Source organism: Nerophis ophidion, linkage group LG09 (genome assembly GCF_033978795.1).
Source record: "Nerophis ophidion isolate RoL-2023_Sa linkage group LG09, RoL_Noph_v1.0, whole genome shotgun sequence".
Classification (NCBI taxonomy): Eukaryota; Metazoa; Chordata; class Actinopteri; order Syngnathiformes; family Syngnathidae; genus Nerophis; species Nerophis ophidion.
The window spans coordinates 53,193,266-53,208,106 of record NC_084619.1 but is presented as its reverse complement, the minus strand read 5'-3'; the positions used below and the strand labels follow the sequence as shown (position 1 = coordinate 53,208,106).

General features: G+C 39.5%; 1 protein-coding gene across 7 annotated transcripts in view; it reads left to right on the top strand.

Annotated features, from left to right (window-relative positions):
- LOC133559457 (girdin-like) overlaps positions 1-14,841 on the top strand; it is a 183,008-nt gene that overhangs the window by 138,307 nt on the left and 29,860 nt on the right. For all 7 annotated transcript variants that reach the window (XR_009808177.1, XM_061911231.1, XM_061911229.1 and 4 more), the window contains exons 14-21: positions 3,277-3,414; positions 5,165-5,348; positions 5,424-5,554; positions 5,638-5,931; positions 6,035-6,217; positions 8,509-8,787; positions 8,874-8,998; positions 12,597-12,735. Coding sequence is in view for 6 of the 7 variants with exons in the window: in XM_061911231.1 (XP_061767215.1) it covers positions 3,277-3,414; positions 5,165-5,348; positions 5,424-5,554; positions 5,638-5,931; positions 6,035-6,217; positions 8,509-8,787; positions 8,874-8,998; positions 12,597-12,735 (1,473 nt within the window). In the remaining variant the exon portion in view is untranslated. The remainder of the gene's footprint in view (positions 1-3,276; positions 3,415-5,164; positions 5,349-5,423; positions 5,555-5,637; positions 5,932-6,034; positions 6,218-8,508; positions 8,788-8,873; positions 8,999-12,596; positions 12,736-14,841) is intronic.

Here is a 14,841-nt window from a genome sequence, read left to right as displayed (position 1 = left end):
AATACATTCTCTAATTGCTTGCCTTCTAACTTTTTTCCCACACCGAGATAAAACACCAGCGACGAGAAAGAAGCAGAGATTCTTTTTTGGAGAGGGGCGGAAAGGGCTGTGAAAGCAAAGCTGTAAATCCAGACGGCCTTTTCTTTTCCATTCAGTGACACTGAAATGTCTCCCTGAGCTGTTTTCAGGAGATTACGCCTCTGTGGGCTTTCTCTCTCTCATGCTACTTCACAATTGGGTTTTTCCTCTTATTTCTAAGTGGAATGATGTCCTAAAAATGTGAATGTGGTATGAAAAGGGGAAATGATCCACAATGCATCGTTTTGTGTGTCCGTACTCGTGATAAAAAGGGTTCAGTCACATGGCATCAAAATTTTTTCAGCACAATACTCAGTTGCCAAGCTACTCTTAGATAAATCTAGGAATGAGTTACGCAATAATTTTACATAATTGACAGAAAATTATCATTCTTGAAAACAAAAATGTCTGAGGACTTGTACTTATTAACAGTGCCGGTGCTTAAACAGATAAGATAGATAAATAGGTCTTTATTGTCATAGGAGAAGTACAACAAAACTTTGTTTTCAAGATTAGACAAACAAACAGTGTACAGGGTTACAGAACAGGAACGCTGACGGGTCGCCACAAGGCGCCCCGTAAAAGTTGGGGAAAAGGTAAAACGCTGGGGAAAAATGAGTAAAAAAAATACAATCTAGACTGGGCTCCTAAGAAGGCCTAGTCTGGAGTGGGATAAAAAACCTACATGCAATGCACACATAAACATGTTACATTATTTAATCACAAAAAATTCGCAACAGAGGGGTGGGGAGTTGTGGCCCTGGAAGGCGCCCCAATGTGGTTTGAACAGTGGTCAAACCAGCAAAACTTGCATATTTTTCAGTCTAAAACATCTTATTTGGCAATATAAACAAGTATCAAGTGATTCTAGTTGCACATTACAGAACTTACACGCACAAATTCCATGGCAAAAGTGTGTCGGAAAGTATGCAGTAACAAAAGTGTCCGCATTATTCAACTTACCGTGTCATGAGCGTAACTTAAAGGGGAGCTGCACTTTTTGGGAATTTTTGCCTATTATTCACAATAATTTTTTTCGGATGCATTCTAACTAGTAAATACATGCGATCAAAAGTCTGCTTACAATGGAGCCGACGGGAGCCACTCTATTTCGCATATAAAGCCCTTAAAAAACATCCAATTGTCTCCATTGAAGTTTTATATACATGATGTAATGTAATGTAGTAACAGACACATTTATAATAGCATTTAATATTTTCGTATTTTGCTCATTTTAAGCATACGCTGCCCAATAATTTAAAAAACACATCACAACATTCGTTTTTATTAACATCCCTGGTTACTACTCATTGCAGACTTCAAGAGTGGCGCAAACATTATGAAACATCACTTACTGTACAAGATCTGCTGTCATTAGGATGCCGACTGCTGGGACATTCATATATTCATATATATAGATGAAAAATGTGTCATAATCTTTGCAAAGAAAAGGTGGATGGACCCAAGCGTCTTTGTGTCTTTCTCACCATTTCCGTGTCTAAATTGGCTGTCAAAGTGTACCAACTCGTCGGATTACATCCTTGTCCTTCTACCATCCAGCTGAGAGGCCTGATTTATCATCTCCAATAAAGTTTGATGAGGAATCAGCTCATCACACTATCATGTCAAAATTGTGTCCTTTTTTTTTCTTTTTTTTTCCTTTCTTCTTTGTCATGAAAAGGGGACATTTTTGTCATGAAAAAGGGAGTTTTTTGTGGTTGGTGCACTATTTGTAAGTGTACATTGTGTTTTTTATGTTGATTATTTTATTTATTTTTTTATTTTTTTTATTTTTTAATAAAAAATTATTCTGCGGCCCGGTGGTTGGGGACCACTGCAGTGGAGGACTTCCCATTGGCTACAGCAAACTTTAATTTATGTTTATTTACAGGTTAGAATACATTAAAAAAAAGATACATCTGTCATGTCTGTCCAAAAAAGTGCAGTTCTCCTTTAAAGGGGTCAAACAATATTTTTTTTTACATTTAAAATACTCCTTTGTGGTCTACATAACATGTAATGGTGGTTCTTGGGTCAACATTTTGCATAGATTATGTTTTATAGATCATCTTCAAGCCACTTTCTGACCGTCTCTACAGGTAGCGCCGTTTTGTGGGCGGTCTTATTTATGTGCCTCCACTTCAACAGCATCTTCTCCTCATCAGCCATTATTTAGTTTTTAGCGCCTCAATATGGAGTCTACTGACAGATATAAGTTACAACTATACGCTACTTTGTACTACAAATGCCAACAGCGGAGGATGCATGTGCATGTACGAGCCAGTCTGCCCCATAACAAGAGGATAGAGAAAAATGAGGCGCTTATTGACTACAGCGTCGGACTACAACGGCAGACTTGCACAAAGCCCTTCAGGTAATACTATTACATACATGGAGATATCCGCTGACATCACAAATGAGGCAAATTCCTAACGGCTCATTTGGAGGAAGTATGGTAGAAGGCAAGATTGTTTTATAAATATTTCCGCTCTGTTGTTTCACTATACATTTTCGGGTCATTTTTTGCTTTTGTAGAATAGGTCCCCTTTAATGAATTATTGTGACCACTGGGTGTCGTCAAAAACAGATTACCGCTCCACTTAAATTTAAAGACAGCATAAGTCCATCCATCCATCCATTCTTCTACCGCTTATCCCATTTGGGGTCGTGAATGCAGCTGAGATAGGCTCCAAGACCCCCCGCGATAGCATAAGTCCATTCCAGTTAATAAATAGGTTAGTGATTTTTATACCTACAATTGTTCTCTAAGTCCCCTATTATTCATACTTGATTGATACATGTAATCTGAAAAACAGTGAGAGTGAAGCGGCCAAACTTGAAGGAAGGGACGACTGTAAAATGTTTTTTTCTGGCAATTAAAATCACCCTCAGCATTAGGATTTTAACACTATATTGGCACTGGTACCATTACTGAAACATCTCCTTAGTTTTACCTTAGTTGCCAGAATAATAATATTAATAATGCTAAATATAAATTAGAATAATGCCATTATGATATATGTTACCGCAAAACTTACTGAATTGCTTTGATTGATTTTGGCGTGTCTGTTATTAAAATGTGAATGATATCCAATATTCGATTCTTCAATATAAGGATAAAAAGTTAGGACTTAATTTGGATTAAGATCTCCTTATGCCTCCCCAACTCTAACATGTGTCACTGCTCCCTGCGTTTAGCTGCAGCAGCTGGAAAGCGAATTGGCGGCGGAAAGAGAGTCGCTCTGCAGCGCGGAGTCTCTGAGCACTGACCTGATGAAAGAGAAGGCTTTGCTGGAGAAGACACTGGAAACCCTCAGAGAAAACTCAGAGAGACAGGTCAGTCCTCACTGACACGCTTTGAAATCAAGCAGTTCACCATCGACTCACTGGAGCCGATCATCTCGATCACATGAGGCTTTGAAATTACCAGAACCCCTCACAGTCATTGTCCTTTGGGAGTGTTTGTCACACTCGCTTTTATTGATCACTTTTTTTCCTGGAAGATGAGATGACGAGGATTTGCCAAAATTCTCTTCTGAGAGCATTTTGTGAGCAATTACGCAGCATATTCACATGGAATTATCTGCCTGATGCTCTGGTTCTCTGCAGGGTCTGTCGGGACTCTGTGGCTGTTCAACCCAAATCTGACACTCTTAATTAGTTCCTGACTTTGATTCAGATAACACCACATGCTGCCCGGAGATATCATTGTGACTAATTCTCTTTGATGGGTCATAAACTTGAGAGACAAAATGGAGTTTGTTGCTATTTTGCACTATTTTGTGGCTTACTGTCCTAAATCTGGAAAGTATTTACAGCACTTTACTTTTTCTACATTTTATGTTAGCCTTACCCAAAATGTTTGTCCTCAAATTCTACACACAATAATGGCAATGTGAAAAGGTGAATTTTGCAAATTTATTAAAACTAAAAATATTTGTTGTCCTCCTTTTAAAAATAACACCCCTTACCCCAAAGACATTTTTATTAAGTAACAGTATAAAAATTTAAAAAAAATCACACGTATAAGTATTCACAGCCTTTGCTCAATACTTTGTTGATGCACCTTTGGCAGCAATTTCAGCCTCAAGTCTTTTTAAATACGATGCCACAAGCTTGGCACAACTATCTTTGGGCAGTTTTACCCATTCCTTTCTGCAATTTCCTCTTTGTTGCGCTTCACAAGCTCCATCAGGTTGACTTTTGTTTTTATCCAGGATATCTCTGTACATTGTTGCATTCATTTTAGTCTAGTCAGGGAGGTGGCCAAGAAACCGATGGTTACTCTGTCAGAGCTTCAGCATTACTCTGTGGAGAACGGAGAACCTTCCACAAGAACAACCACCTCTGCAGTGAACTACCAATCAGGCCTGTACGGGATAGTGGCCAGATGGAAATCATTTCTCAGTGAATTTTTTTTCTAAAATGCACCTAAAATACTCTTAGACCATGAGAAACAAAATTCTCTGGTCTGTGGAGACAAAAATTGGACTCCTTGATGTGAATGCCAGGCGTCATGTTTAGAAGAAACCAGGAAAGGCTCATCACCTGGCCAATACCATCCCTACAGTGAAGCCTGGTGGTGGCAGCATCATGCTGTGGAGATGGTTCTCTGCACCACAAACTGGAAGACTAGTTAGGATAGAGGGAAAGATGATAACAGCAATGTACAGAGACATGTTGGATAAAAACCAAAGCTTCTCATCCAATCTGATGGAGCTTGAGAGGTGAAACTAACATAAGATAGGTGTGCCAAGCTTGTGGTATCGTATTCCAAAAGGTTTAAGAGGCTGTAATTGCAGGCAAAGGTGCTTCAACAAAGCATTGAGCAAAGGTGGTGAATACTTGCAGTATTTACATGTGATTTTTATTTTGATGTTGTTATAAATTTGCCAAATTTAAAAAAAAAAGTTTTATGTTTGTCATTATAGTGTATTGTGTGTAGAATTTTGAGGGGGAAAAATATTTTTCCATTGTGAAATAAGGCTGTAACAAAACAAAATGTGGAAAAAGTGAAGCGCTGTGAATACTTTTCGGATGCACTCTATGTAGCGTGAGACTGACCGAGCTGTGTTGGGTTCTGCAGCTCAAAGGTCTGGAACAGGAGAACAAACACCTGAGCAATACGGTGTCGTCACTGCGTCAGCGCTGCCAGGTGGGCGCCGAGGCTCGGGTTAAGGACGTGGAGAAGGAGAACCGCATCCTCCACGAGTCCATCTGCGAGACGACGGGCAAACTCAACAAAATGGAGTTTGAACGGAAACAACTACGTGAGTAAAGTCTCATTCTGTGTGTGTTTGTTCCCCCTACTCTCCTTGATCAACAATATGTTTTTTTGTTTCCAGGGAAAGAACTTGAAGCCATGAAGGAGAAAGGCGAGCGAGCGGAGGAGTTGGAGATTCTGGTGCAGAAACTGGAAAGGGATAACGAGAGTTTGCAGAAGAAAATCGCCAGCCTGGGAATCACCTGTGACAAGGTCAGGTCTTCAGTTCTCCCCTGACAAAGCAAACAAGCACCTGCAAAACCTTGACCTCATTTGCTCTCTACGCGTATATGCAGGTGTCTTCATTAGAGAAGGAGAACACCGAGCTGGAGGCAGAGGGCCGCCGCCTCAAGAAAAAGCTGGACACTCTCAAGAACATGGCCTTTCAGCTGGAGGCGCTGGAGAAGGAGAACTCCCAACTGGAGCAGGAGAACCTGGAGCTGCGACGCTCGGCCGAGAGCTTCCGCTCGGCAGGCGTCAAGGCCGTGCAGCTGGAGGCCGAGAACAGGGAACTGGAGAGTGAAAGGAGCCAGCTGAAGCGCAGCCTGGAGCTCCTCAAAGCAACATCTAAGAAGACGGAGAGATTAGAAGTGAGACTTTACAACCCAAAAGTCCATTGTTGTCCATAAAATGTTGATTAATGGTGGCCCATCATAACAGGTGTCATAATCGGATCCTTCCTCTTTCGTCTAGGTGAGCTACCAGGGCTTGGATACGGAGAACCAGCGCTTGCAGAAGGCGTTGGAGAACAGCAGCAAGAAGATCCAGCAGTTGGAGACGGAGCTGCAGGAGGTGGACTCTGAGAACCAAACCCTTCAACGTAGCCTGGAGGAGCTCAAGATCTCCAGCAAGCGCCTGGAACAATTAGAGCAGGAGGTAGGTAGAGAGATGAAAAAAAGATCTCCCTTCAATCAATGAGTGTGTTTCTATTTTATATGTATGTATATGTGTGTGTGTGTGTGTGTGTGTGCGTGTGTGTGTGTGTGTGTGTGTGTTTGTTTGTGTGTATATGGGCATATACTGTGTGTACATATATATATATATATATATATATATATATATATATATATATATATATATATATATATTAGGGCTGGGCAACGACTAAAAATTTTAATCAAAGTTAATCACACTATTTCTCCGATTAATCGCGATTAACTGCATTGTATACGCAAAGCCCAATAATGAATTCAAAAGTAGTGTGTAATGCACCTTTATTGGAATATTCTCCCACATGAACAAAAGCGCCAAAACATTTGTTGTGCAAACACAATTTAAATCAGTCCTTGTTAAACAGTAGCAGTTAAATAGCATATTTTATGAAAATACACTCAAAAAATGTAAATACAAACATTTAAGCTTATTGCCACCGCCAGGGTATTTAAGTTATCCTGTTTGTTATGGAAAATAAATATAATCTACATACAAATCTCTGAGCCACAATCATAACATCCGAACAGGCAATTTCTGAGGTAACAGCTGAAAAATTTTTTTTATCATTGATCTTATGTTTGAAAAACCTATATTATAGGTAGTGGGCTGTTTTAGAGAATTTTTGATCAAATTATCTGTAGTAGCAATATTAATAATGTTGTGTTTATTCTGTGTAGTGCACTTAAAATAATTATGACCATATCTAGGAATTGATATGATGGGAATTTTCTGATTGTTTGCTTGGTGCTTTGATAAACTGAACGCATCATATACATGGTACTATATTGTGATTTTATGAGAACTACCCTACCCAGCATGCAACAGGAGTGACGCGTATACGCGGTAGCCCGGTATAGGTTGTGTCGCCATGACGGCATCTTGTATGTTGTGATATGCACGCTCTGAAAGCAAACGTTAATAACTCAGCCAACCCTCCTCGTCTGCATTATTGATAAATAGACAGACAATACATATACTCCGCTGCTTCACAGGCCGCTGGATGTAGCCGGCAAAGTATTCCCATGCTAGCTAGCCGGTCTAGCAAGCACGCGTCATTCAGTCCAAAACGGCCCAATCTATCCACATCCAGAATTGTCTGGCGGTCGTAAGTGATCCCGGAGTGACCACACTGTAAGCCAGCCATGAAATTTGCAGAATTGTCCGGTATTTTTGCCAAATTATCCATATTTACCAAGAGCCCGTCGACAACGAAGCCCATCCGGGCGACGCCAACTTTTTAAGAAAAGGCGTTAACAAAATAAAAGCATGTAAACAACATACGCAACTGTGCGATAAAATAATTGTCGGCGTTAATAGATTGATGAGTTAACGCGTAATTAACGCATTACTTTGCCCACCCCTAATATATATATATATACACATTTGTGTGCGTACATATTTATATACAGTATATATAGAGTAAGTGCATGTGTATATATATATATATGTGTGTGTGTGTATATATTTATATACGTACAGCATATATATAGAGTAAATGCAGATGTGTGCGTGTATATACAGTATGCATATATATATATATATATATATATATATATATATATATATATATATATATGTATATGTGTGTGTGTGTGTATATATAGAGAGTAAGTGCATATATATATATATGTGTGTGTGTATATACTGTATGTACATACAGCATATATAGAGTAAATGCAGATATATACGTGTGTGTGTGCATGTATATATGTATGTATGTATATGTGTATATGTATATATGTACACAAATATATTTATATATGTATATATACAAGTTTATATATGTGTGTGTGTGTCTGGGTATATATGTAGATGTGTACATATTAATGTACATATGTATATATGTATGTACAGTATATATAAATATGTGTATATATGTGTGTGTATGTATATTTATGTGTGTGTGTGCGTATGTATGGGTATATATGTATGTTTGTACGTATTAATGTACATTTGTATATATGTATGTACAGTACATCTAAATATGTGTGTGTATATATATATATATATATATATATATATATATATATATATATATATATATATATATATATATATATGTGTGTGTGTTTGTTTGTGTGTGTCTGTATATACAGTATGTATATATATATATATATACATACATATATGCATGTGTATATATATATATATACAGTATGTGTGTGTGTGTGTATGCATTATTTTTTTTATTAAGTTAATACAATATACTGTATATTATATATACTATATTACAGAACAAGACACTGGAGCAAGAGAGCTCCCAGCTGGAGAAGGACAAGAAGCTCCTGGAGAAGGAGAACAAGCGACTGAGACAGCAGGCCGAGTTCCGCGACTCCAAGCTGGACGACAGCAATCAGCGCATCTCCAGCTTAGAGAAAGAGAACCGCACCATGGGCAAGGAGATGATCTTCTTCAGAGACTCGTGTACGCGGGTCAAAGACCTGGAGCGGGAGAACAAGGAGCTGCTGAAACAAGCCACCATTGATAAGAAGACCTTTATCACGCTCAGAGAGGTGCGCCTCCATAAAAATGATTGGAAAAGGTTCTGTTTCGGTGTAGGGACGCAGATTTCAGTTTCTCGTTGTCAATGTGTGCTTAGGAGTTAGTGAGCGAGAAGCTACGCACACAGCAGACCAACAACGACCTGGAAAAACTCACCCACGAGTTGGAGAAGATTGGTCTGAACAAGGAGAGGCTGCTGCATGACGAGAACTCGGACGACAGGTACTGTATACTTTTTTCGTCAAACTAAATCATACAAAAAGCGGGGCGTACGAAAACTGAGGTATCACTTTTGGTTGGAACCCACTTGGCTTGAGTACAGTGGGCGGAGTTTAAACGGTTTCAATGCATAGTAGGAAGGGCATTCATTTGTCCCATTAGTCACATGACACATGAAAAGTGACAAATTGTAGGGTGCACTATCTACTTTAAAATGTGTTTTGTGGCAATTCCATCTTTGACCGCTGCGTCAGTGGCTATGTAGAGTGGTGTTTCCATCATTTTCAGCAGACTGCATTGAAAAATAATAAACCCCCCCACATTTCTCTCATGCAAGTTCCCCTCAGGAATGGGGTCATATGAATCTCTTCCCTACTGTATGTACAAAATAATGTCTTGATGCCACATTTCACTTCCGATACGATACAGATATTAGGCCCTTGAGTATTGCCCGACACAGATATTAACCCAATACAATATTAGCCTCAAACATAAAATATATTTTTTATTATTTTGTAGTGTGAATGGTTAAAAAAGATTTGATCAAGGGAAATAACTCCAGAGACAATGGTAGGTATGAAAAACTCTAACTGACATATGCTGTCTTTAAATTTAAATGGAGTGGTTATTTGTTTTTGTTTTTTGGTGACACCTCGTGGCCACAATAATTGAGTTAATATAATGATGCAGTAAGTTGAATAATGGGGACATGTTTGATACTGGATACGTTCTAATAATATTCTCCCTTGGCTACTGTGTATGTGTAAGTAATATAGAACTATGATTATACAAACCCCATTTCCATACGAGTTGGGAAATTGTGTTAGATGTAAATTTAAACGGAATACAATGATTTGCAAATCCTTTTCAACCCATATTCAGTTGAATGCACTACAAAGACAAGATATTTGATGTTCAAACTCATAAACTTTATTTTTTTTTGCAAATAATAATTAACTTAGAATTTCATGGCTGCAACACGTGCCAAAGTAGTTGGGAAAAGGCATGTTCACCACTGTGTTACATCACATTTTCTTTTAACAACACTCAATAAACGTTTGGGAACTGAGGAAATTGTTGAAGCTTTGAAAGTGGAATTCTTTCCCATTCTTGTTTTATGTAGCGCTTTAGTCGTTCAACAGTCCGGGGTCTCCGCTGTCGTATTCTACGCTTCATAATGCGCCACACATTTTCGATGGGAGACAGGTCTGGACTGCAGGCGGGCCAGGAAAGTACCCGCACTCTTTTACCACAAAGCCACGCTGTTGTAACACGCGGCTTGGCATTGTTTTGCTGCAATAAGCAGGGACGTCCATGATAACATTGCTTGGATGACAACATATGTTGCTCCAAAACCTGTATGGACCATTCAGCATTAATGGTGCCTTCACAGATGTGTAAGTTATCCATGCCTTGGGCACTAATGCACCCCCATACCATCACAGATGCTGGCTTTTGAACTTTGCGCCTATAACAATCCGGATGGTTATTTTCCTCTTTGTTCCGGAGGACACCACAGCCACAGTTTCCAAAAATAACTTGAAATGTGGACTCGTCAGACCACAGAACACTTTACCACTTTGCATCAGTCCATCTTAGATGAGCTCGGGCCCAGCGAAGCCGGCGGCGTTCCTGGGTGTTGTTGATAAATGGCTTACGCTTTGCATAGCAGAGTTTTAACTTGCACTTACAGATGTAGCGACCAACTGTAGTTACTGACAGTGGTTTTATTAAGTGTTCCTGAGCCCATGTGGTGATATCCTTTACACACTGATGTCGGTTTTTGATGCAGTACCGCCTGAGGGAACAAAGGTCTGTAGTATCATCGCTTACGTGCAGTGATTTCTCCAGATTCTCTGAACCTTTTGATGATTTTACGGACCGTAGATGGTAAAATCCCTAAATTCCTTGCATTGAGAAATGTTGTTTTAAAACTGTTTGACAATTTGCTTACAAATTGGTGACCCACGCCCAATCCTTGTTTGGAAATTACTTAGCATTTCATGGAAGCTGCTTTTATACCCAATCATGGCACCCACCTGTTCCCAATTAGCCTGCACACCTGTGGGATGTTCCATACACATAAGTGTTTGTTGAGCATTCCTCAACTTTATCAGTATGTATTGCCACCTTTCCCAACTTCTTTGTCACTTGTTGCTAGCATCAAATTCTAAAGTTAATGACTATTTGCAAAAAAAAAAAATGTTTTAGTTTTAACTTCAAATATGTTGTCTTTGTAGCATATTCAATTGAATATGGGTTGAAAATGATTTGCAAATCATTGTATTCCGTTTATATTTACATCCAACACAATTTCCCAACTCATATGGAAACGGGTTTGTATAATGTTTGTTTATATTGATAAATGTTATGTTTTAAACTGCAATATTGTTCAATTAAGGACATTTGCTATGTATGTTTAGCTTGTGTGGTTGCAGTAGCTGCTAGCGCCGAGTAGCCTATAGCCTGTTTACATTTAGTAAATTACCGTATTTCCTTGAATTGCCGCAGGGCATATAGTATGCGCCTGCCTTGAATTACTGCCGGGTCAACTCGCTTCCCAAAATAATTAGCGCCTGGTCAAACTCGTGACGTAACGAGTGACACTTCCCCTGTCATCATTTTCAAAATGGAGGAGGCTGATTTCAATACCGGTAATTTCAAATCGCATAAAGGAAAGAAGATTAAGAACTATTCAGTAGGACTTAAGGTCCAAGCTTACATCAAACTAAATTGTTTACTGCATACCTTTGGTAAGTGCCGGAGTGAGAAGAGGTTTTTGAAAAAATAATTAGCCCATGCTTACTTTTACCGCATGCCTTTGGTAAGCGCAGGAGTGAGAAGAGGTTTTAAATTAATTAGCGCCCCGGCGGCAATTCAAGGAAATACGGTACATGACTAAAGTACAAGAAAATGCCAACATTGTGTGCTTTTTGGAGGACATTTAAAGGTTAACTGGCTGTCCAGCTTTGCAGAGGTAAACACTCTGTTTGTATGGTAGCTCACATTGGAGATTTTAAATGCAAGCTGCAATCATCCAGTACGTGTTTTTTGCTCATATTAGGTCTATTCGTCCAAAAAAGTCACAAACGAGTTAAAACATTTTTTTTTTATTTGATGACGATTTAGTTTGTTTACCTTATTTGCCCGTATGGAACCATCGTCCTCTGCACCAAAATGCAGGAACTTAAACTACTGCGGCGCGCTGTCATGTTAGCAAGAAAACGTCAGCGCCACAGAGCCAATCAGTGAGCTTGTTGGCGTTTTAAAGGTTAGACCATTTTTCCCGCCTGGTGCGAGTGCTTGACTCGTCTTTGATCGAAAGCATAACAATATTTTTTGGACAGTAAAAAGTGCAGGGGACCAAAACTGCCTTTCCGCTCCCCTAAACCATTTTTCTGTTGAAGTGTACTGCGGGTATTTTCCATTTGAACACAGCCTAAATAAATCAGCTCCGTGGCCCATTTTAGATGTGTTTGTCTGAATATATCGAGTCATCTTGGGGCACATACCAGTCAAGAATTACATAAATTCTCCATTGTTGTGTTGTCGCTTGCTACAACAGGATTTACACAACTAAATCAAGTGTTTTTTTTCCCAGGTTTAAGCTCCTGGAAAGCAAACTGGAGTCGACTCTTAAGTCCTCGTTGGAGATCAAGGAAGAGAAGATCGCCGCGCTAGAGGCCAGGCTGCAGGAGTCGTCCAACCTTAATCAGCAACTTCGACAAGAGCTCAAGACAGTAAGGAACACACAGAGCTAAGCTCGACAGCGTTTGCAACATCTACTGCAATAAAACCATCTTCAGGACCAGCACTAGAGAGCCTCTGAAGTGCGATGCATAATTCACTTAATGTATTCATGAGAGAATGTCTGCTTTTCCTTCTGGGAGAAGTTTACTGGCTCAACTTGCAGACCTTAAACCCCTTTCATAGTGTTGAGTGAAAATTGTGTCATGGTTGGGGCTATCACAGTTTTATATTAGTCAATATTGATTATTATTGATATTTTTATGACCTAACAAAAACAAGGACCAGGAGAAAATGATATTAAATGTAAACATGTTTATTTCAAATGTAACCTTCCTGTGATTATTATCCTTTTAGCTATCAAGGCAGAAAGTAAATGAAACACCTAATGTACACAAAATAGCAAAGTCAAATTGAAAACTTAACAAGAAGCTCTTAAAATGAAGGTACAAACATAAGGAATATGTACAGTAAGAAATGCTTAATAAAGTGTAACAAAATAGTGCAAAGTGTGAAAATGTAGACATAGAAAAACCTGAAAAGAACTATTTTCTGCAGGTTTATCACCAGGAAGTTACAGCTGTGGTTTAAAGCGTGAGTGTGGCTAAAGTGGGGACGAACGCCCACACTAGTCCGTTTTTAAAAAATTCAAAAAAGTACTTGTTTTTTAATTTTTAGTTTTTCTTCTCACTCCATGCAAAGAATCAACAGAGAAACAACACAATGGCACAATCAAACATCATAATTGATCTTGCTACCTGACTGGCTGTTAGGATGTCACTGCCACTGATCAGAGATCACTTTCTGTGTTGCTCGGTCACCAGACAGATTATGCATGTCTTCATGCAACCAACCTTGCCTCGCAAGAAGAAGAAACACATATTAAATATGAATATAATATAAATATAAAATTAATAATTTACACACAAAAAAAGTGCAGCTACCCCCCACTACCCCAAGAGTGTTACAAAATTGATAGATGGATGGATGGATTTGATAAATGTTTATTTATACACCTTAATTGTTTCCAAATGGTATCTGTAGGGCTTCAGGGTGGAAGAGGGGTTAGTGCGTCTGCCTCATAATACGAAGGTCCTGAGTAGTCGTGGGTTCAATCCCGGGCTCGGGATCTTTCTGTGTGGAGTTTGCATGTTCTCCCCGTGAATGCATGGGTTCCCTCCGGGTACTCCGGCTTCCTCCCACCTCCAAAAACGTACACCTGGAGATAAGTTGATTGGCAACACTAAATACGCCCTAGTGTGTGAATGTGAGTGTGAATGTTGTCTGTCTATCTGTGTTGGCCCTGCGATGAGGTGGCAACTGGTCCAGGGTGTACGCCGCCTTCCGCCCGATTGTAGCTGAGATAGGCACCAGCGTCCCCCGCGACCCCAAAGGGAATAAGCGGCAGAAATTGGATGGATGGATGGATGGTATCTGTAACAGAGCAGTAAAATGGCTGATCAAACAAAACAGAAGTCATCGTCATGGACCCACTAGCTGTGGAAGCTAGCTCTCCAATCAGTTAAATAGACTCAATAACTCCACGGTGATATTTTGGTGAATTTTCTGAGAAATTAGTCACACTGGAACAATACAAACCGAATGCCCATTATAAGTATAGTACGAGCACATACACTCGTAAACATGTTAGCATATTAGCTAACGCTAACGACATAGGCTTCATTAAATTACAATACCACGTACAACTATGCATGAAAACACTCCTGCAGGCATCACCCATGGGACGGTTTAGTAAGTAAGAACTGTTTTAGTTATAATTTAAAACTTACAAACGTTGTTGAGAGTGAGGAATCTATATGAGTATAATTGCTAAAAACGATTAGAAGACAAAACAGCAGTGGTGCTTCTGGTTCAAAGCTTTAGACAGCAAGAAACACTGTAGGCCTTCACCCAGCAGGACCTGCAGTGAGCGAACTCGTCCAAGAAAGATGGCGACACAGCACAAACCGGAACACACTTCTTCAGAGTTTATTGAAAACTATATGCATTATGGTCGTCAGCGAAGAAAAATCCTTAAATTAGCCGCACCATTTCATAAGCCACAGGGTTCAATGCGTAGGAAAAGAGTAGCAGCTTAT